Below are 24,911 nucleotides of genomic sequence, written 5' to 3'. Positions count from 1 at the left end.
CTCTCTTTTTTTAAACAAGGTAAAATGTGGAATAAAAAGTTGTATATAAACAAGTTCAACGTATTCTATTATAATTATTAACAAATTAATTTTATGGCAATTCAAAAAATAATAGTGCAAATGTTTGTTCCTCAAAATTTCATTTAAAGGAAGCTCGCAAGGCATATAATAGGTGGTGATAGGTATTTTGTGGTGAAAATCTCACTCGTTTGAAACCTTGTGGGCAAATATCTAGCGATTATAGGAGGTGGTGTGGCTTAGGCCATGTGTCATCCAAGTGATTTTGACAGCTTAAATGCCCCTAGGTTATGGTTACTCAACTGAAGGCATACAAACTAGACCACAAGACCTATGGGGACCAAACTTCCCCTCTTAACCATTAGACAACATCCATAGAACTCTTAAAACTCACATTATCTAGGAAACAAAATTTCATATAAAAAATTATCAATAAAATAAAATATCTCCTAAAAAACCCTTAGGTTTCCTAATCATTATGGAATATGGGTCCATAAAACAAAATATCTCGTAGGAAACCCTTAGGCTTCCTAATCATTATGGAATATGGGTCCATAAAATAAAATATCTCGTAGGAAACCCTTAGGCTTCCTAATCATTATAGAAATATATTGATACAAAAAACTCTCAAGATTCAAATACCGTTCAAGCCGCTATATTGATACAAAGAACTCTTAAGATTCAAATATCGTTCAAGCCTATCCTGACTAGGACGCACTTCCAACAGCGTAGATATAAGGCTAGGTTAGGGTTTCTTTTCTATATTTGGAAAAATTATGGTACAAATAGAAATAAATGCACAATTTTACATTAAAAATTGTATTTTTTTTTTTTTATAAATTAAAATTCAATTAATTCAAATTTTTAAAATTTCATCTTTTGTTACAATTTACTAATCCTTATTTTAAATTATACTATCTATAAACTTCCGATAATGTAAATAAGTTAGCTTTATCTTATAAAATTTGTTACAATTTATTAATTCTTATTTTAAATTATACTATCTATAAACTTCAGATAATGTAAATAATCTAGCTTTATTTTCCACTTTTGTATACAATTTTCTTTATTAGTTCTTATTTTAAATGATCATTTACATGTCAAAATTGTTCCTCAATTTATGCCTTAATGTGTTTCCTTGCTTACTAGTAATATGATATATTTGAATATTTAAAAATATATATAAATATATTTAATGTGTTTGTTTGAAATACCATAATTTTGAATATAAGGATTGTTGGTTATTGTTTATTATGATCCAATTAAATTAAAATATATATAAAATATTGAATAATTATATAAGATTATAATTAAATTTAGAATGATTTTATTTAAAAATTAAAATAAATAATTATAGTAATTAAGATGATGATATAATGATAATATTTAAATATTTAAACTGATTTAATGTATTTAATTAATGATAAGGATGTGTTACTTCATTAATTTTACTCTTTATGTTTTGTTGATATAATTTTCTCAACAATTTTTTTTGTACTTTAATTCCCAATATTTAATATATTAATTTTAACTTTTCATTATTTGTGAGTATGTTGTGTAACATAAGAGAAAGTGGTACTTAAGCCTTACCATTTAATTTCTACTTATATGATTTAACCTTTTTTTTCTTATAATTATTTGAATTATTTCATCTACTAATTTTATAACTCAATGTATGTAAATTGATTATTAATTTTGTTGTTTTCTACTTTTTTATATCATAAAATATTAAATATCAAATGATTTTATATTTTTAATTTCTTTCAATTTATTAAAATTATTTATATAATATTTTATATTTTTAATTTCTTTCAATTTAGTAAAATTATTTATATAATATTTTTTCTTATATTTCATATTTAGGTTCTCAAAATAATATTTCCAAGAAATTTAAAAAAATCCAAACACATCTTAAATAATAAAAATTACAATGTTTTTTAAAATTATATTGTTTAATTCCCATAAAAAAACAAAACATTTATTAATTAATTGTACCTTTATAAATTACAATTGAGTAAGCATGGTTTAATACATGCCCATTAAGAAAATTATTGGTCCCTTTCCTATTAATGAACACCGTATTATATAATTTTAAGGTCATATTGTTAACGAGGCTAGTTGTTTTTTCGAAAAATATGATATAGAATTAATAATAAGATATTTAAATATTTGAAAAATATATAAATATATTGAATATGTTTGTTTAGGCTTATTATTATTTTTGGTTTTTAAAATATTGAAAAATTATAATTTTAAATATGAGGATTTTTTTGTATGGTTTGTTATGATGAAATTAAAGATATATTAATTGGTTCGAAACATCGACTCAATTTTTGCAATATGATTAATCCGAAAGACTATTTTTTAGATTTTTTTTTTCCCGTAGAAAAAGTCGTAATTTCTATTAAGTCAAAAGAAATTACATTTTGTAGATGCTGAGCATATGCATACTGAGGCTGGTTGCCTCTCAAAACTTCTAAAAGAGACTGTTAATTGTTCCAAAAAACTGAAACCAGATAAACTAACATGAAGTCACTCCTCTCCCCAAACTGTTTATCCATGCAGGGAGTTTGGAGAGGTATATATCCAAAAGACCAGCAGATAAAATTAACATATCCAGGATCCATTGTTTAGTCATTTTTGTGCAGCTGTAGCTCGCTGCCCAAAAAGCAAAAAATAGCTATGTTTGTCCACCATAGTCGATACTGATCATATATAACAGTTTATATATAAAAACATGAAAAAAAAACAAAAACAGTATGTTGTGCATGTTGGGACCCCTTTCAGTTATGTGCGTCCCTTTGAGCCTGATAATCATCAAAGGGTCTGTGATAGTGTTGAAAGAAGGTTCCGTCCAGATCTTCTTGTATTAGCCAGTCCGCTTCTTGCCTCTGCGCTGCTTGCTTGGATAGGTAGTCCGCCCGAGCGTTGCGCTCCCTGTATATATGTCGACAGTCAAATTTTTCAAAAGTATCTGTTAGTCTGAGTGCCTCATCCAGAATGTGTCTCAAAGAAAAAGCAGTGCAAGATGATTTTCTGGTGAGCCAATTGCATACAATCTTTGAATCTCCAAACAATTGTAGATTTGAACAGCCTTTCTCAAGTGCAAAGGAAATGAGGTGTTTTGCAGTGGTGAGCTCAGCAAAGTTGTTTGTGCCTCTTCCCAGGGGAATTTGGAGCATGAAATAGTGATTTTCTCGCAAATAGAGGAGGGCTCCCCCCCCACAGCCTTCCTCTTGGGCTGAGCCATCGAAGTAAGCCCAGGGGATAGATTTATCAATGAGTTCTAGGGTTATGGTCCGAGGGGGGGCTGGTGGAGGATCATCAGGTATGAGAGCAAGGTCTGCAAATATGTGGGCAATAATGACAGGCCAGTGGGGAGGTTTTTGGTCAAATATTGCACGGTTTCTTGCTATCCAGATTGACCAGCACATGAGGAGAGGGATATTCTTGTCTTTTCCAGAGTGTTGTTCCTGCCAGCTTTTCCAGGCCTCGAAGATGGATAGGCCATGCCACTGTTGGAGGGAGGGGGAGCGTGAAGAGAGAAGAGACCATTGTTCTTGCACAACCGGACAGGTGAGGAAGAGGTGTTCAGTATCTTCTTCATTTCTTCTGCATAAATGGCACCAGAAAGGCCCATAGAAGGATCGTTTTTTCAAGTTTGCCCCAGTAGGAATTTTGTTGAATAGTATATCCCACATGAGAAGTCGCGTTCTGGGGGCTGCTTTTAGGTGCCAAATTGCTCTCCACCATTGCTGTGTATTGTCTGGCTGGAAAGTTTGCATGAGCTGCAGGTATCCCTCCTTTGGGGTGTATGAACCATTTTTTGCTAGAGCCCAGACTATCTCATCTTCCCCCTCTGATATTCTGATGTGTGCTTATGTGAGAGCCTCTGTATATGACTCCCATTCTTGTCTCCATTGCTCCGGAATGTGGAGATCTTGTGATGTCCTCCAGGCCTGATGGAGAAAACTGGAGTTTTCTTGGTCTGCAATGTGAACAACATGCGTGGCACCTTGTTCCCATACATGTGTTAGGAGCTGCCCAGATAGTCTTTGCATGTTTCCACATCCAATCCAGGGATCGATACCAATGCGGACAGAGTTTCCTTGTTTAATTCTCCATGTCAGTCCCTCCCGAATTAGGGGAAGAGAGTTAAGGACTGCTTTCCATATGATTGAATGTCTTCCACTTCCCCTATGTTCCCTACGTATCCAGCTGAAAATGCTTTCCGGAGCAATGTATTTTTCCATGACTACTTTCTTCCAGAGACTATGTGATGTGAGGAGTTGCCATCCTAATTTTGCTGCCAGAGCTTTTGCAAATAAATCTAATCTCTTTATTCCCCAGCCTCCCCATTTTTTAGGTCTGGCTATGGTGTCCCATTTAACCCAGGCAAAGAGATTTCCCTGTTTAGACCCCTTCCATAAGAATCTGCAGCAAATTTTTTGAAGCCTGGTTAAGATCCCTCTTGGTATCCAAGCCAGAGACATCCAGTACACCGGCGTTGCTTCCAGCACTGCTTTTATAAGAGTGAGTCTTCCTGCCCTTGTGAGGTATCTATTATACCAGACATTGATCCTTTTCTCCACTTTAGTGATTAACCATATCCAATCAGCTATTCTGTATCCTCCATGTTTCACCCTGAACCCCAGATACTTCAGCCCATCCTCCATAGGGTGAATATGAAAGGGAAAGCGATTTTTTGTGTAGATGACTTCTTGTGGGGTGCAGCCAATCGCTGTTATGGTAGATTTTTGTACATTTATTACCATCCCTGTTGCTTTCTGGAAGAGATCAAAAACATGTTGTAACGCAGATGAGTCAGCCATGCTTCCATTTAAAAAGATCAGTACATCATCCACAAAGAGTAGATGTGTGAGGGAGCAGTTATCCGTGATTTTGATCCCTTTTATTCGTCCTCTTCTGTGTTCAGAAGCAATCAACCTGCTTAGCCCTTCCATAATGAGTAAAAAAAGGAGGGGGGATAGGGGGCAGCCTTGCCTGAGGCCTCTTTTAGCAGTGAAGAAGGGAGTGGGGGAGCCATTAAGGAGGACACTGAACGGTACATCTGAGATACAGCTCATGATTCTTTTAATGAAGAGGAAAGGGAAACCCAAATGGGTGAGGAGCATTCTGATGTAAAGCAGATTTACCCTATCGAAAGCTTTTGAGAGGTCCACCTTGAGGATCATTCCTTTCAGATTTTTGCTTTGCAGAGAGTGAAGAAGCTCTTATGCAGTACCAATAGCTTCATGGATCTGGTGCCTGTGGAGGAAAGCAAATTGTTCAGAGGAAATATTGGCCGAGAGAATGGGCTTGATCCTGTTTGCTAGGATTTTGGCCAATATCTTGTAGAGGCAGTTGCAGAGCGAGATAGGCCTAAATTCATTAAAAGACTCTGGCTTATCAGATTTGGGGATGAGGGCAATGAAGGTGGCTTTGATGCTTGAGGGGATAGATCCATTTAGGCTGCAGTGATTGATAGCTTTGAGAATGTCTTGTCCTAGCAGCTCGAAAAAAGCTAAATAGAACTCAATGGTCCAGCCATCTGGTCCCGGGCTCTTGTCCTTTTGGAAGCCTTTGATGGTGGCTTCCAATTCCTCCAATGTAATGTCTTTAGTGAGCTCCTCTGCATCTTCCTCATCCAGAATCTAGGGAATAGTTCTGCCACCCTCATGATTTCTAACAGATTTGCTTGTCCCGGGGCCTTGTATATGTTTCTGAAGTGCGAAGAGGCTAGATAAGCAAGTTCTCCTTGACTGCTAACCTGATTTCCTTGTTCATCTTGCAGCTCCCAGATCGTGTTGATCGCCTTCCGCCCATTTGCAAAATGGTGGAAAAATTTTGTGTTCACATCCCCCTCCTTGAGCCAAATGGCTCTGCTTCTTAGTCTCCAGGAGTCCTCCCTGTCTCTGAGAACCTGAGTCCTCCTTTTGATTAGGTCTTCATACATGGATTTCTGATCTGGGGATAAATATGTTCCATCTGAGTGTAATTCAAGAACCTCGATTGCTTGTTCCGCCTGAGATATAGTTTGATCATCCTGTTTTCTCTTCGATTTTGCCCATTCTCTTGAGATCAATTTGATTTCGGAGAGGTTCCTGACAAAGCCAGTGGCTGGGTCCACATTCTCAGGGATCGGATGTGCTTTCCAGAAATCCGTTATCAATTTGATATAAGTGGGATCCCGGAGCCAAGTTGCATTGAATTTGAAAGGGGCTTTTTGGGTCTGTTGTCTTGCTTCCATTTCCAGGAATATGGGCCTATGGTCCGAGATCCCACCACTTCCCACCCATTGTCGAGATCTAGGGTATTGGGTGCAGAGCCCTTCCTTGATGATGAAGCGATCCAGTCTTCTTGCTAGGCTTTGGTCCCCTGATCTGTTGTTCTTCCAAGTGTATTGGATTTTTGCAGAAGGGAGATCAATCTAATGATGATCTTCTAGCAGTTGCCCAAAGAAATCAGAGAGGGGGTCGATTTGTGCCAAATGTCCCCATGATTCAGAGAATCCAATTGAGAAGTTTAAATCTCCCCCCAATATAATGTTTTCTGCTTGGAGAAGAGGGGAGCCAAGGAGCTTTTGCCAGAAAAGCTCTCTGTTTAAGCAGGGTCCATAGACATTTATAATTTTAAGATTTTCCTCCATGTCTTTTGAATATATATCTGCCCCCAAAAAACCCCCTCCACCCCAGATGTTCTTGAGCAGAATGGAGTTGTTCTTGAAGCCCATAGCAATGCCTCCTGAACGGCCTGATACATCAATGGCTGTAAAGGTCCACCCAGGCAGCCATATTCCAAGTATTGAGGTTGCAGAGTCTGCTTTGCATAAGGTTTCTTGTAAGAAGATGATGTCCACAGGGTTTGAGAGTAAGAGACGCTTCAGGTCTGATTTTTTATCCGGGCTAGCCAACCCTCTACAGTTGAAGGACAAGATTTTCATGGAGGGGGGCGGGGGAGGGTGTCCTGTGCTCTAAGGGCCCTGTGAAGTGTCTGTTGTCTGCCGAGGAGGACCTCTTCCTCCATTTGCTTCTGAGCTAACGACTTTGTGGAAGGTCGACCACGCCCCTGCTTGGGCGAGAGGATTTGGGACTCTACCGACATCCCAATGGAGTCCGAGACTTTCAGCTTAGTGGTCGAGCGGGTGGGATATCTCGGAGAAGAGTTTACTGAGGGGGAGGGCGAAGGAAAAGAGGGGTGGGGGAAAGAGGGAAACGTGGAGGAGGTGGGGAGGCCTTATGGCCTTGGGATGGGGCAGGATACATAAAGCGAGCGGGGAGGGGGTTGGGGAGGGCATGCAACCTTTACCAGGTCCAGGGCAGACGGGGATGAGGGAAGGGGGATCCTGATAGGGGGAGGCATGCCAGTGGTAGATAAACTCATAGATGCAAAAAGAGAAACAGAGGCAGACGATATAGAGGACATACCCGAGGAGAAGACCGCTCCCTTTGCAGCTTTAGAACGCGTCAGAGGAGGAGATGGAGGCCGGGTCGAGTTCGAGACTTGCTTCTTGCGACGAGGTGCTGGAGGCGCTTCCACCGTGTCCGATGTGATGATGTGGTCCGTTCTTGGTGCCATAGCTGCCGGGAGGTCAGGCAGTCCTTCAGAGGTGGGCAGGTCCTGGCCTGTAGCTGTCTGTTGGGTCTTCTAGAGGAGGGGGCAGTCCTTATATAGATGACCCACCTGGTGGCATCTTCTGCATCTATAGGGGATGCCCTCATAATCCAGCTTCTGCTTCCTGGAAGTGGATTTCCATTGAATGGTGATGTTTTCCGGCACTCCCCCTCTGGTGTCCATGTGCACTAGGATTCTTGCATAAGCCATTGAGCCCGTCGAAATGTAGGATTTATCAGTTTCCATGAAAGTACCGAGCGCATTCCCAATTCTCTTGAAAATATCTTCTTACCAGTACTGCAGGGGTAAGCCCGGTAGTCTGACCCAAACTGGTCCAATGCCTAAGAGCTCCGTCTCCGGGTCGAAAAGGGGTGTCCACCGCTTGAGGAGGACTGGAGCTTTCTCAAAGTGCCAAAACGATGAGAGAACCCAACTCATGTGGTCCGCCCTTGCAAATCTGAGAGCAAACCATCCTCGCACAAACGTCTGGACCGATGGAATCTCCGCAAGGTATTGCCCCCAGATCTCAGTCGCCCATTGCTTTATTTTTGCCGCCGAGGTGTCATAAACCATGCTTATAACCAACATGTAAACAACAGAATAATAAGGATAGAAAAACCACAAAAACCACATATCAACAAGTACATTTATGCATAAAACACAAGAGGGAAAGAGCTCTTATTATCATATGCAAAAGCCAACCAAGCTGGGGACTTCCACGTACCATCCAACCATAAATTGGGCTTAACCAAATCTTTCTTTCAGTAAATCACCCCCATGCCATATTCCAAGCATGAATGTGGGACTCACAACGAAACCAACCAGGTTTCCTTTGGCTTTACCGCAATCCCCACCAGATCACTAGGCCCTAAACAACCATGGATTCCTTTGGATCTCTCCACTTACACCGTGAGGAATTTGCATGTCTCCTAGTCTCTAGGCTTTATTGTGTATCATGCCATTCATCGGTTGAGGATTCCTAGGCCTAATCGAGACTCCACCCTCCAGGATTTACCGTATATCTCGACATTCACCAGTCGAGGATATGCTTGATCGAGGGCATACACCTCTAGGCTTTACTATATATCCCTTCATTCACCAGTCGAGGATTCCTAGGCCCACCGGGGTACACAAAATCTGGCTTTACCGCAATCCCACCTTCTCCCGTCCATGGATTCCTAAGCATTGTGTTCAGGCTTTAGAAACTACCTCACTTAGTTTCGAAACCATCCAGGAATCCAACTTAGCCAAATAAAAGAGAACCCATCACACTATGGCTATCCGAAAGTGGTAAGGCAAGGATGAAAATCATTGTCATAGCTAGAAAAACCCATGCCAATGACAATAAGAGAACTAAATACACACATTCATGTGTCATGCATGCCAAATCTAACAAGGAAATCACACATGCAAATCGATACTTGCAAGTAATCATGTTGTAACCACTTGATCCTGCTCTTCCATGCTTGATCTTTGCTTCCCTTTGCCTTCTTTGATCCAATGCTAGAGTGCTCCAAGAATGCTCTAAGTGTCAAAGAGTGAGAGAGAGAGAGAAAAGAGAGAAAGCTCCAAAACTGAATTGACAAAAGTCTATGAACTGGTCCTCAGAATCCTTTTTATTAACGAGGCCTCTATTTTCTTCAAATTTCCATTATTTTCGTAAATAAAATGTCAATTAGTGCCTCATGCCTTTCTAAAGTCTTTGTCATTTTATTTTCCAATTTCCTTTAGCTATGATAACCGAAATGAACACCCATTAGGATGTTTTTCCCAACATTCAAATTGGAATACGTGTCCCATGACCTTGGTATATATATATATATATATATATATATATATATATTACATGATTTTTTTACCAGGGTTGTTACAGAGCCCTCCCCCTTGGGGGAACACCGTCCTCGATGTTCAATGACACCTATAACTAGTAAGACCGTTCAAAGCAAAAACATACTAACCATGGAGCTTTATAACACAACTCATTATGGTATTTACAATAAAAACCACATATACTCTCATGCAAATTTTTCTTCAACCAACAAATAATTATTTTGTTTATGGAGCTTTATAAATCCAGCTCGATACAATATTTACAATAATATACACATATATACATTTGCATATTTGCTCAGCTAGCAAATAAAAGGATGCGATGTTTACATCCACAACAAGGGAATCCAGAGGCTCATACCTCCACCCTCAAGAGTAGTACCAAAATTCACCTCTTTCCGAGGAAGTCTAGAATCCATTGCCAAAGTCAAAACTGCATCCAGTGTTTAGCGCTACAATCTGCACCACTTGTCCTCTCAATGAACAATTATCGACTCATTGTTCTAGGGCACACTGCCAATGTGTATCTAATTCCATCTGGCAATGCTAATGACCAAAGCAAATGTACTCCTCAGCCTTCCCTTCTCTACTACACAGTCCCTCGGGCAATCCAATCATCCCCTTCCATGCAGTCACTCACCTTCCAAGTTCCCTAACATCCCCTATCTCGGGAAATCCATCCCTTGGCAAGGTTTCCTCGCATCGTAAGGTCTAAAAACCAAGGCATATACCTACCTCAAACCATCATACCAGTCATAGCATGCTCATGGAAATCAATGGACACTATTGGGTACCAGTGTCCCGCAATGGCCCTGCTCCTGAAGTACTTTACCACATACTGCTACATGTTCCAATTCCTTTTGTTGTTGTTAATTCCTTGACAACCAATTCCAACCACCCAAACCATACATTTTTCCATGCTTTCTTGTACCAAGCAAATTATTTCCATTAGACTCAAAACAAAGTGAAATAAATCCAAATCATACCTCATTGGTAGCTCATCAACAAGGTACACTTGCGATTTTGTTCACTTCCTGTCACAACAAGACAAACTAACTCTTTGATCAAATAAACATATCACATCTGATTAGCTCGAAACACAACCATCATAGATCAAAATCATGAATCACATGCAATCATCATAAACGAGAATCATAGATCACATGTAACCATCATCAATCATAATCATACGTCACATGCATAATAAAACTGAAATAAAATACTGATACAAATCCTTTAATCCTTTGCTTCTACCTTTATCCTTTGTCCTTTTCGTACACACACCAAATTGGTTGCCACACCCAACAAACACCCAATGTTTTTTTCTTTTCTTCAATCACGTACACATACACAATGTACATCACAACACATACATCCACACACAATGTACGACACCACACAATGCATACACCTACACTTGATATACATCACGACACATACACCTACACCTGGTGTACAACACAACACAATACATACTCCTACATCTAGTGTACAACACAATACACATATGTACACGTAGTACAACACAACCAATAAACATGTCACGATGCCACGAGTACACAATCCACATATGTAGTACCGCATGTACACAACACAACATGTATGACATTTACACAATACCACATGTACACTAATACCACATGTACAACATGTACACAAAACCCCCTAAACAACGTGTACACAACGTCACATGTACATGACACCACCTGCACAACGTGTACACAGCGTCACATGTACACAACACCACCTGCACAACATGTACACCGCACCACATGTACAATGTGTGCACAACACCACATGTACACATCACCACATACACAACATGTACACAACACCACCTTCACACAACACAACATGTATGCAACACCACATGCACACACCATGACATGTACAATCATGCACACAACACCATATGTACATAGCACCACATGTACAACATGCACACAACACCATATGTACATAACACTGCATATACAACACGTACATAACACCCTATGTACACAACACCGCATATCCAACATGCGCACAACACCATATGCACATAACACCACATATGCAACATGTGCACAATACGATATGTACATAGCACCACATATCCAACATGTACATAGCACCATCTATACCCAACACTGCATATGCAATATACACACAACACCATATATACAATAGGCACACAACACCATATGTACACAATACTGCATATGCTACATATACACAACACCAGTACTACACATCCTAAGACCACGTTGTCATTACCAAACTACCTTTCTTCTAATGTCTTATCCATGTTTGTCCCAGCATGCCGCAAAGCACACTGCTTTCATTCCACTGATGTATCCCTTGGCATAACTTGTCCATAACATATACATAGACATAGTACAAGCATATAATATCAAACCATATCCACGTGATATTATCTAATAGATTTGTCAGACTACTCTTCCACTTGATTCCTCGTAAGACCAGGAACCTCTTCATGTCATTCACATGCATGAACAATCATTCTTCCACAAGCATGATCCCTGACGTCCCTGTCAGACAACAACATACATCCATGCATATATACAGATAAACATTAGCATAAAACAATCATGATCCTTGACGACCTTGTTAGACAACGACATACATAAATACTATATATGCATATATGCACATTAGTCCAATCACAATCACAACATAATTACCACATATCATAAGGTTAAGGTTAAGAAAACTCCCTTTATCCGTGCACAAGATGCACAACATTGAGAACAATAGTTCCCAACATATCTAAGGCATATGTTGCCTCAAATCCATTTACTTCATCTTTCATGTTACCTTTCCCATGACTATCCTGCCACTGTCCATTCATCCCCATGGACCAAACCAATATAACCGATTATCATAATCTTGATGTCGGTTGCCCTTTATACATGCACTGAGCTTCATCCGAGTCTTACATTACCTGTTGGGTTTCATTCAACTCCCCCCAAGCTTCATTAACTTTCCTCTTTCCCAAACCAATTCCAAAGACCCTCAAAACATAAAAGGAAAGAACAAGAAAGCCAACAAGAATAAACCATGAAAACCAATAGCAATACGACATCACAAACCAAATGGTAAGGCCTTGCACCAGACACAATCAAAACCCATAATCAAGCTCAAAAAAATCACAAAATACTGAAGGCACAAAACGAACAACAAACACCATGACTTAATCCCCATGGTTCCCAGTGCTTCCAAAGGAAAGCTCGACCTGAGCCTTCTCCAAGATTTTATGGCCTGTCTCTTTGCCATGCAATTCTCGGTATCATACTATCATAAACATATAATTTTCATTATATAAACAAATATAGCAATACACAGATTCCTTACCTTGTTGTGCCAAACACGATGCCTTGTAATTGTACACATCCATACCATCTCTCAAGGGACTCCAATTCCCTTGACGAATTTAGGTATAACTAGAAACCAAATGTTATACCTTAATGTATCTCAGGGGAGGCTATCTTGTCTGCATAATCAATCTAGATTAGCACGATGTAACTTCACAACACATCAACTCAAACATAAATAAGGTCATGATATCCATAACAATAACTAGCTAACACGTTCACATCATAAACTCATAAACAATTAACATTCATGCATAACAATCACATCTTGCACAATCAATCTAGATTAGTACAACACAATATCACAAATATGTTAGCTCATACTTGAATACAATAACCATGACCATTTATACAGGCTAATCCAGATCAACGCGATACATATAACATCAAGATCTTAAATGCAATAACCCTAATCATGAAGTTAACTAACATACAACAAGAAGTTAATATATAACATACTCATCAGCAACATATAACATTACCATCAAGTTAACAAACATAGAACAACAACAAGTTAACATATAACATACTCATGAACAACATGTAACATAATCATCAAGTTAACTAACATAAAACAACAACAAGTTACTACCATGCATGACTATTAGACGAACATGCATATAACCAAATTGATTCACTAACATCTATCATGCATGTAACCACAACAACAATATAATGACAAACATGTTTATAACCCTAATTCATATAACAATGATTAACCAACATACCTGCATGCCCAAGATACAAACTTGTATAATGATTTGCTCTTACCCCGAGGTCCAGTGTTGCAACCTTGCTCTAATAATCTTCTTCTCCCTATCTTAGTCAACATATCAACATCAGAACATACCAACAACATCATGATGACGCCAACTACAAAATGACCACCACGTTGCATGCCTGACCTACCATGCAGGCATAACCATAACCAGGGCAATGCATGCATAACAACATATAGACACTGACATGCATAACAAATGCATATACAACCGACATGCATTCATGACAAACACATCCCAACATCAACATCATCAACTTCTACATGGCGACACAATGACAACAATGACCACTACCAAGCATACATATCAAGCACATATAAAACCTACACTCCATGCAAGAAAAACACATTCCGCCCATCTAATCCAAGTGTTGAACCATGCTCTGATACCACTCTGTAACGCCCTCCTCCCACATTTACCCAAGTTACCAACGTATTGGGGTAAACATGTGACAAAGAGTTACTTTGATGTGATTCAACCTCCTAGATAACCTTAAGGAAGTGGAATCGAAAAACCAAAACCCTTAATGACTTCCCTATAGGTGCTATAGGACCCCCAAGGGCTAAACCATCCTTCTAGGTGCCCTAATCTCCCAAAAGTTCACACAATGTTGCCTAATTTCAACTAAAACCCTCCAGTCGCATGCATGATGCCTACAAGGGAGTGATTGCAGTCTTTTTCACCCAGTTTTGTGCCTACAACCACGGGATTTAAGCCACTTTTTCAAGCTAGGATCCAGAACTCTGCCTAGAACTTAATGAAACTTTCCAGAACCATGAATGACATAAGGACAAAGCCTTCCATACAAATCTTAGGCAAGAACTTAACCTAACAAGGTGTAGCCATGACATACATTCTGTCAAACATATCATGGACATGAAATCTATGGGTCATAAAGACACATCTAAACATAGGGGTATGATACTTATATGAAAATCACCAAGAAGGTCTAGTGCCTTCTCATAATATCTGCAATAACATCTATTAGGTCATACATTCATTTACTAATCAAAACATGATGAGAGCCATAACCAAAGTCTGTCATAAACCATGCTTATAACCAACATGTAACCAACATAATTACAAGAATAACACAACCATAAAAACCACACATTACATTTACACATAAAACATAAGAGGGAAAGAGCTCTTATTATCATATGCAAAAGCCAACCAAGCCAGGGACTTCCATGTACCACCCAACCATAGATTGGGCTTAACCAAATATTTCTTTCAGCTAATCACCCCTATGCCATATTCCAAGCGTGAATGTGGGAGTCGTAATAAAACAAACCAGGTTTCCTCAGGCTTAACCGCAATCCCCACTAGATCACTAGGCCCTAAACAAGCATGGATGCCTCCAGATCTATCCACCTACATCGTGAGGAATTTGCCTGTGTCATAGTCTCTAGGCTTTATCGTATATCCTGCCATTCATTGGTCGAGGATTTCTAAGCCTAATTGAGACTCCGCCCTCCAGGCTTTACCATATATCCCGCCATTCATCGGTCGAGGATTCCTAGGCTTGATCGAGGACACACACATCTAGGACTTACCGTAAATCCCACCATTCATCGGTTGAGGTTTTCTAGTCCCACTGAGGCAGCAAAAATCTAGCTTTACTGCAATCCCACCTTCTTTGGTCCAGGGATTCTTAGGCCTTGAGTTCTTATTCAAAGACCACCTCACTCAGTTTCGAAACCATTCAAAAATCCAACTTAACCTAATAAAAGAGAACCTATCACACCAAGGATATCCAGAAATGGCAAGGCAAGGCTGAAAATCACTGTCACACTTGGAAAAACCCATGCCAATGACAATAAGAGAACCAAATACACACATGCATGTGCCATGCATGCCAAATCTAGCAAGGAAATCACACATGCAAATCGATACCTACAAGTTATCCTAATGTAGCCACTTGATCTTGGTCTTCCTTGCTTGATCTTTGCTTCCCTTTTCCTTCTTTGATCCAATGCTAGAGCGCCCCAAGAATGCTCTAAGTGTCCAAGAGTGAGAGAGGGAGAGAATGGAGAGAGAACTCCAAAACTAAATTGACAAAAGTTTATGAATTGATCCTTAGAAGCCTTTTTATTAATGAGGCCTCTGTTTTATTCAATTTCCCTTTATTTTCCTTCATTTTCCTTCTCACATGCAACCTGTGACCTTTCACCTTACTTTTCTCATAATTTCTTTTATTTTCATAAATAAAATGCCAATTAATGCCTCATGCCTTTGAAAAGCCTTTGCCATTGCCTTTGCCAATTTTCTTTAGCCATAATAACCTAAATGAATACCCACTAGGATGTTTTGCCCAACATTCAACTTGGAATACGTCCCATGACCTTGGTTATTATATTTTTTTACATGAATTTTTGACCAGGGCTGTTACATCTTCTCTTATGGCTGACAAAACTTGGATCTCCTGACTTCCTTCAGGAGGCTTTTGAAGATATGAATTCTAGGCCTCGTTTGATGGGAGGATTTCATCATCAGACTCATCATCTTCCTGATCTGGGGAAGAGGAATCCTCCTCTTCTCAAGGAGGCGAGCTGCATGGATTCCATGCTTTAGATCCAGGCTTCCCTTCGACTGGTTTTTGAGAACAAGAGTTCTGAAGATGACATGTTTGATGGAAAAGTCGACACCAAAAAGAAGTTTTCTCATGGTCCAGTTGAAAACATCCCAAGGCATTTTCAATACCCAAAATACTGAAGAATGCCATAGATGGGCTGACAAATTTGGGAGCCTAACCCAAATTGGTAGCTTTGTGATCATAGTTGTGGATGGGTCAAAATATGGGAATCAAGGGGTTAGGAAGAGCCCAACTTTTCCCCAAGACTAGGGCCACTTGGAAAGAACATTATAATAATCCACATCATTGTAAAAAATGACGATGAAGAAACCCTTGGAATAGAAGAGGACCCTACATGCCTTGGTCCAAGTTGAATGGATCCATTGGTAAAGGTTTGTTGTACATGGTCATAGCCATTAAACCAATAGATGAGGTCATTACCTGCCAACAACTCATAGATTCCATCCAGATATGGATGAGTGATTTCCACTGAAGGAACATCCTTAGCTTTGTCTACTATAAAAGGATTCAGAGCAACTTGGACCTAAGCGTCCATGCCTAAGGGCAGGGGATGTTCTTGAGGCGGCTCTGCACTTTTGGGAACCTAGTCTCGGACCACGTCTTTGTAAGAGAAGGCTTGGGAAGAGGAAGGCTTTCCCAAAGCTCCCCCACGTAGTTGAAGAGCCAAGAAAACTGTGACATCCCTGCATATATTATAAATAGAGAGAGGAAAGAGATCTTCCATTTGCTTACCTTCAAAAAGAAGGCATTGTAATCTAGAGGGTAGCCCTATTTTGAGTTCCAACGATAGCATTAGGTCTTTTACCAGATCCAAAGATTTGACCAAGAAAAAACATTGAATGCCCATAAATCAATTTGATCGAGATTTGAAAAGGGCTCAAAGTAGTGACAGGCTCAACCTTCTCACTATGACTTCCCTAGCATTGATATGCTTCAGAACCCTCGATAAATCCTTAGGCCAAGGCGTTACATCTTCCAGGGTTTTAGGTAAGGGCTCTTGCTCAGCAGTCGTAACTTCTCCGTGATAGGGTTCTTGTTCAGTAGCTGCAACTTCATCATTATAGGGCTCTTACTTAGCAACCAAGACTTCTCCATTATAAGCAATGCTCCCATTCATAACTAAACCCTTGTCTTTGGCTTCATTACCTTCTCTTGTCGTGGTTCTAGCCTCTGCGCAGTCTAGAGTCCCAGGTTCAACGACACTAATAGTAATATTCCAACAGGGGGCACAAATTCGCCTTGATTTTCACCCTTGACGAGAGTTGAACCCTCGACTGTAGTGGGATCCTTTGAAATGACAATTTTCGTAAGGTTAATGAGTTGCATCAGCGTGGTTTCGCCGACTATATTGTATTATGTATTTATGGTGTTTCTTCAAAAAAATAATTTAAATTTAATAATTTTTTTTTTTTAAAATCCTAATTCTGCTTTAACGATATAACTTTACTATAAAAATTTTAGTCTTATCATTCACAAATCATTATATATATAAAATCTTAAATAAAGCAATTTAAATACCCCTTAGAGAAGGGCATGCCATTTCTTTAAGTCCATTATGAGCCTTATCCATTTTCAGTACCACACTCAACGTTGTCCCTAGGCGCAACTTGCAAATTGTCATGATAGGGAGATGACATGTTACATTCATAGGGACATCGTGGATATTTGTGCCACCTTAAAGTTGAAGCTAGTGTGTTCCCCACATCCCAATTCCAAGTTATATGTCATCACATTCGGAGGGGTCATATTGTGGATAGGTGTCAAACTAAAGTTGGCTTCCATAAATATGTCATAAGTGAAGCTAGTGCGAAGCACAATCAAATCACTGTGATGATAAAAGTCTTCCCGCTGTTTTAAAAAAATATCATCAAAGAAAACTTTATGCTTTAAAAAATAATGATGAACCTCTGACATCAGATAGAAGCCAAAGGTAGGACCATATGAAAGCTTTAGCATATTCGTCGTCTTCTGCATAATAGTCGTTCTTGGTATTCTTCCAGTTTTATAACTTTGTATAGGGCTGCAACCGTCCTACCTTTAATCAATGCCACTAACATATTGCCTAGGGATTTGTAGTCCTAGTGGTGGCGATGGGCTAACATCAACATCAAAATAATGCAAAAAAACCAATATTTACCAAACTAATACCCCAATACCATCACTATATGTCAAGTGACATAATAAAATATCTATTCTAATATTAAATTCTTTATAAATATATTTAAATCATATAAATTAAAAAAAATAACTTTTAATTTTAGAGAATATTAAATTAACACTAATCTATTAAACCATTTTGCCCAAAGTCCTTGGGGTTAGGTCTTGCTAGTAGGTTGCAGGGCTAGATTCCCTTCGGGTTGATCAATCCACATTTTTCCGTGGACATAGCGACCACCTGTTGACCAAGGTGACTGTGAACCACAACTCAAAAAAAAAACACTAATATATTAAAATTAATTTATTATTTACCCAATATCTTTCGGATTTATCATATTGTAATTTGTTGATCCACATTTGAAACCATCTAATATGGTTTAATGTGGTTCATCTTAGTAAAAAAATTGGTTTAATGTGGTTCATCCTAGTAAGAAAATTGGGAAAAAAAAAGTTGATAGATCAATTATTTTCAACTTGTGTTAAGGATGAACCTCATCCTCATTACAATGTTCAAAGTTCATGATGTTTTATTTCAGTAATAACCTCATTATTTTTTTGGTAAAGTTGTGGAATTAGTTGTTACAAAGCTTCCTGTCCCCCTCGCCGAATCTATTCGTATCCGCAGAAAAGGGGTATCTAATGCCGGCCATGCCTTCCTTGGTCTTCTTCCATCGGACTTGCCAGAGGTGCGGATTGGCAATGCAGGCTATGCATTGCATCCCCTCCTCTTCATATCCGTATCTACAGTTTCGACCAAAATGGTTCTCCAACCAAGGTCCATTTTCCTTTACACAAGAGTCATTTTCATGTACCCAATTCATATCAAAACCCGCATCATTAAGAGAAGGCAAGGTTTTTGCTGGTACGAAGCTCCTGCAAGCTGCCCAACTATCAGGAAAAGCTACAAATATAAATAAAGAGATTAAAATACCGAGTCGGGTTGATATCAGTGCTGAAGCTGAAGCTCAAAGAGCTCTGCTTGATTACCTTCACGACACAAGGAACCTGAATTTCACACATGCTGAGTATATCGCGATGAATGCCCCTAGTTTTGTGAAGAAACTGTTAGCCAAAGCCAGAGCAGGGAAAGATATTAGAAAAACAGTCGATAAGTATCTTCAGTACAATCCCATCAATGAATTTGAGCCCTTCTTCGAAAGCATTGGTATAAAACCTTCTGAGATCGGTGCCCTATTGACAACTAATCAAATATGTCTCAGCGAAAACACGGTATTGATGCATAATGTCTCCACACTATGGAACTTTGGGATTCCCAGGAACAAGCTTGGGCATATATACACTGAAGAAAAAGACATTTTCAACCACCGACCTGGAGTTTTGCAAGGTATGCTTCAAGCATACGAAAATCTTGGGCTCACTAAAGTTTGTCTTGCACGAATTTTTGTTAGCTGTCCTTCTCTTCTGAATGGTAATATTGATAAAGAATTTGATGCATTGCTTAGTAATCTGTATGGGCTGGGAATGGTAAAATATCAGATTTGTAGTTTTTTGGAAAGCAATCCAAGTAGTTGGAGAGGAATTTATGAAAAGTTGAGGCTTTTGGATAGCTTTGGTTGCCCAAGGGAGGAGGTGGGCAGGTATGTCAGGACAAATTTGCAAGCTTTAGTTGAATGTCCGAAGAAAAACTTGAAGTCCAAGGTGAGTTTTCTTCTAAAATCGGGGATGGCAAAGAAAAATACTGTTCCTCAGGATCCCGGGCTTCTATGGGATAAAAATATAGATAGGGACAAACAACGGAAAGGGTCCACATCAAATACAAATACATATACAAATAAAAATACATTTATAGAGACTAAAATACCGGATAGGCTTCACATCAATGCCGAAGCTGAAACTCAAAGAGCTTTGCTTGATTATCTTTACAACACAAGGAATCTGGATTTCACATATGCGGAGTATATTGTGATGAATGCACCTAGTTTTGTTAAGAAACTGCTAGCTAAAGCCAGGGCAGGGAAAGATATCAGAAAATCAGTTGACAAATATCTTCAGTACAATCCCATCAATGAGTTTGAGCCCTTCTTTGAAAGCATTGGTATAAAACCTTCTGAGATTGGTGCCCTCTTGACTACTGATCAAATATATCTCAGCGAAAACACAGTATTAATGCACAATGTCTCCACACTATGGAACCATGGGATTCCTAGGAACAGGCTTGGGCAGATATACAAGGAGGAAAAGGACATTTTCAGCCAACCTCCTGGAGTTTTGCAAGGTATGCTTCAAGCTTATGAAAATCTTGGGCTCACTAAATCTTGTCTTGCAAAAGCTTTTGTTAGCTGTCCTTTTCTTCTGAATGGTAATATTGATAAAGAATTCGATGCATTGATTAATAATCTGTATGGGCTGGGATTGGGGAAAGATCAGATTTGTAGTTTTTTGGAAAGCAATCCAAGTAGCTGGAGAGGAATTTCTGAAAAGTTGAGGCTTTTAGATAGCTTTGGTTGCCCAAGGGAGGAGGTGGGCAGGTATGTCAGGACGAATTTGCAAGCTTTAGTTGAATGTTCGAAGAAAAACTTGAAGTCCAAGGTGAGTTTTCTTTCAAAATCGGAGATGGCAAACAAAAACATAGGCAAAACTATTCTTCAGGATCCCGAGCTTCTCATAGGGGATATGCATATGGATAGGCACAAATACCGGATAGGGTCCACATCAAATGCAAATATAAATACAGAGACTACAATTCCGAAAAGGGTTCACATCAATGCCAAAGCTGAAACTCAAAGAGCTTTGCTTGATTATCTTTACAACACAAGGAATCTGAATTTCACATATGCTGAGTATATTGTGATGAATGCACCTAGTTTTGTTAAGAAATTGTTAGCTAAAGCCAGAGCAGGGAAAGATATCAGAAAATCAGTTGACAAGTATCTTCAGTACAATCTGATCAATGAGTTTGAGCCCTTCTTTGAAAGCATTGGCATAAAACCTTCTGAGATTGGTGCCCTCTTGGCTACTGATCAAATATATCTCAGCGAAAACACACTATTGATGCACAATGTCTCCACACTATGGAACTATGGGATTCCTAGGAACAGGCTTGGGCAGATATACAAGGAGGAAAGGGACATTTTCAACCACCCACCTGGAGTCTTGCAAGGTATTCTTCAAGCTTACGAAAAACTCCGGCTCACTAAAGCTTGTCTTGCAAAAATTTTTGTTAGCTGTCCTTCTCTTCTCAATGGCAATATTGATAAAGAATTTGATGCATTGATTAATAACCTGTATGGGCTGGGAATGGGTAAAGATCAGATTTGTAGTTTTTTTGAAAGCAATCCAAGTAGCTGGAGAAGAATTTCTGAAAAGTTGGGGCTTTTAGATAGCTTTGGTTGCCCAAGGGAGGAGGTGGGCAGGTATGTCAGGACGAATTTGCAAGCTTTAGTTGAATGTTCGAAGAAAAACTTGAAGTCCAAGTTGAGTTTTCTTCTAAAATCGAGGATGGCAAAGAAAAATACTGTTCCTCAGGATCCTGGGCTTCGAAGGGATGAACATATAGATAGGGACAAACACCGGATAGGGTCCAAATCAAATACAAATACATATACAAATACAAATACAGAGATAAAAACACCAGATAGGGTTCATATCAATGTCGAAGCTGAAACTCAAAGAGCTCTGCTTGATTATCTTCATGACACAAGGAATCTGAATTTTGCACATGCTGAGTATATTGTGATGAATGCACCTAATTTTATTAAGAAGCTGTTAGCTAAAGCCAGAACAGGGAAAGATATCAGAAAAGCAGTTGACAAGTATCTTCAATACAATCCCATCAATGAGTTTGAGCCTTTTTTAGAAAGCATTGGCATAAAACCTTCTGAGATCAGTGCCCTCTTGGCTGCTGATCAAATATATCTCAGCGAGAATATGGTATTGATGCACAATGTCTCCACACTATGGAACTATGGGATTCCCAGGAACAGGCTTGGGAAGATATACAAGGAAAAAAAAGACATTTTCAACCTCTCACCTGGAGTTTTGCAAGGTATGCTTCAAGGTTACGAAAAACTTGGGCTCACTAAAGCTTGTCTCGCAAATATTTTTGTTAGCTGTCCTTCTCTTCTGAATAGTAATATTGATAAAGAATTCGATGCATTGCTTAATAATCTGTATCAGCTGGGAATGGAAAAAGATCAGATTTGTACTACTTTTGAAAGCGATCCAAGTAGCTGGAGAGGAATTTCTGAAAAGTTGATGCTTTTAGATAGCTTTGGTTGCCCAAGGGAGGAGGTGAGCAGGTATGTTAGGATAAATTTTCAAGCTTTAGCCGAATGTTCGGAGAAAAACTTGAAGTCCAAGGTGGGTTTTCTTTCAAAGTTGGGGATGACAAAGAAAAATATAGGCAAAAGTGTTCTTCAGTATCCTGAGCTTTTCATATGGGATATACATAACTCAATGGCAGAAGATATAAAGGTTTTGAGAGGAAAACAATTGAAACAAACTGAGATACAGGGTATCCTGTGAAACATACCACATCTTTTGGGTATACACAGCTTCAAGTCACCAAGATAACTGATGACTGTTTTTGCCCTGGACAAACCTATGTGTCTTGCAGATATGGGGCAAATACAGTCCAGGGAGAAGGTGAACATTCAGTCTGTTTTCCAAGGTAGGTTTGATGAGAATTCTGATGAGACTGTGGGAATTGTCGAGAAGATTTATGGAAGATGTGATGAAGTGTAAGCGAGATTAAGTTGTCTCATAGGACTTGGGCTTTCATGTGATGTCTAATGTCACTGTCACATGATCAGGTCACATCCTACAATACTGAACCAAAGTTGGTATCAACTTCTAGAGAAGATCAACATTCTTTTCAATTTGGGTTTTTCACTCAAGTCATTAAAATCATTTCCAAGTTATCTCAGTTACAGTCTTGAACGTAGGATCCAGCCAAGATGCAGATCGCAGGAATGGCTTAGAAAAAATGAAGAGATAAGAAAAAATACAAGACAGCCAGCATTTTTGCAACTTCAGACAGAAAGCTTTTAGATCCATTAGTTCGCCTGCCTCCATAGGCTATCAAAGTACTTCAGAGTTTGAGACCAAAAGTGGGAAGGCACAGTAGTGAATTGGTTTATGTGGTTGACTTTGTTTTCATGCTTCTATCTTGTGACTGGATATGTACGATTGGTCTAGGTTTAAGATTCACCCTATGCTCTTTAACAGCACTGCTGTTTTACATTCCTTTTCTCAGTCCAATTTTTTTATTCTTTTTTCATGTAATTTACTGCTAATAATCATATTTTCTGTAGCAGATATATTGGTTACGGTGTGTTTCTTCCCATAGGTGACTACAGTTCACATTTTCAGCCTGCAGGAAAGTTTGAAAGGAGATTGACATCTAATTGCATTACTAGGTGTTTTGTAGGATTGGGTCTGTTTTACCCCGTTTTTGGGGATAGACAGAAATGAAAATAGAGATATGTCAGATAATTATTCTGTACATAAAGTGCCAGGTCTAGCCAGCCTCAAGGTATAAAAATCAGCTTCCTTTCCCCTGCTTAGTATAAGCTCAAGCATTTATGTAAACTTTACCTAAACAGGCCTTCCCAATGAATCACTCTCCTTACTAAGCATTCATGTAAACTTTACCTAAACAGGCCTTCCCAATGAATCACTCTCCTGATATGTTCTTCTTTGGCTTCGGATTTCATGTTTCTAGGAACTAAGTTATTCATCCATCCATTCTATATTGGTTCTTTCTTATGTGACACCTTTTTAAATATTGATATTTTGTTGCCTTTACAGTCTATCACAATACAAATTGAAACATGCTTTCAAAATTCAGCTAGGAGTGCAACAGATGCCCTGACTACACATTCTCATTCCACTTCACCGGTTAAGGCATGGATTGAATAGAAACAGGATATCTTGTTATCAACCATAGCCTAGCCAATTCCATTTGCATTTCTACCCGGGATTTTGTGATTGCCTACTCTCTTTCATCTATTGATCTTGGCACAGATACAACTTTCCAAGTAGAGGGAAGTGCCTATGGTTGAAAGGAGATTAAAGAGATACAAGCAAGTTGACCTGTTCATAGAGTATGTTGGATTTCCCATTGTTGCAAGGGAACTCTCGAATTGTGAGCAAAGCTTTTTGCTAAAAAAATGTTGTGCAAAAAATGTTGAGACCATGTAAATTGCTGTTACAATAAAATCACATATACAAGAGAATGAATAGTTATCTCCATATGAATGATGCATGTCATATATAAATGGAGCAGCATAGGGGAAAAGCATATATTAATTGTGCTGAGAGGTGCTCTCTAGCCCAGTATGGGGGAGATGTTGTAATGTTTAACATTTTATTGTTGTAAGCCTGGTAGGACTACATCTTCATCATGTCCAAACTTCTCACCCCGATCCGGCAGGGGGCGGGCAGTTAGCACAAGATTTGAACGCAAGGCTTCCGGTTCGGTGGGACTTCATTTCCATGGCCATTGCCAATTGAGCTACCCCAAGCGGACGTAATGTTTAACATTTTGACTTAGTCTAGATAAAGCAAAATAAAATAAAATTA

The 24,911-nt window shown here is 39.0% G+C and overlaps 1 protein-coding gene across 1 annotated transcript; it reads left to right on the top strand.

The window, feature by feature from the left end:
• Positions 1-18,951: 18,951 nt before the first annotated feature.
• Positions 18,952-22,687, top strand: LOC149153132 (uncharacterized). The gene is made up of 2 exons (XM_089446047.1): positions 18,952-22,374; positions 22,506-22,687. The coding sequence occupies exons 1-2, from the start codon at positions 19,008-19,010 to the stop codon at positions 22,541-22,543; spliced, it is 3,405 nt and encodes a 1,134-aa protein (XP_089302173.1). The 5' UTR covers positions 18,952-19,007; the 3' UTR covers positions 22,544-22,687.
• The last annotated feature ends 2,224 nt before the right edge of the window (positions 22,688-24,911 follow it).

The sequence above is a fragment of the Pinus tabuliformis genome, chromosome 9 (genome assembly GCF_031772625.1).
Source record: "Pinus tabuliformis cultivar Carrire ecotype Pingquan chromosome 9, CPIR1, whole genome shotgun sequence".
Taxonomy (NCBI): domain Eukaryota; kingdom Viridiplantae; phylum Streptophyta; class Pinopsida; order Pinales; family Pinaceae; genus Pinus; species Pinus tabuliformis.
The sequence above is the reverse complement of the archived record's forward strand: the minus strand, read 5'-3'. Positions and strand labels throughout refer to the sequence as shown.

Excerpts from the sequence above, each read along its gene's own strand:
- LOC149153132 (XM_089446047.1), top strand. The coding sequence starts at position 19,008 with ATGCCGGCCATGCCTTCCTTGGTCTTCTTCCATCGGACTTGCCAGAGG. Across the intron at positions 22,375-22,505 it reads CTCACCTGGAGTTTTGCAAG|CTGGGAATGGAAAAAGATCA; the intron begins GTATGCTTCAAG and ends AATCTGTATCAG.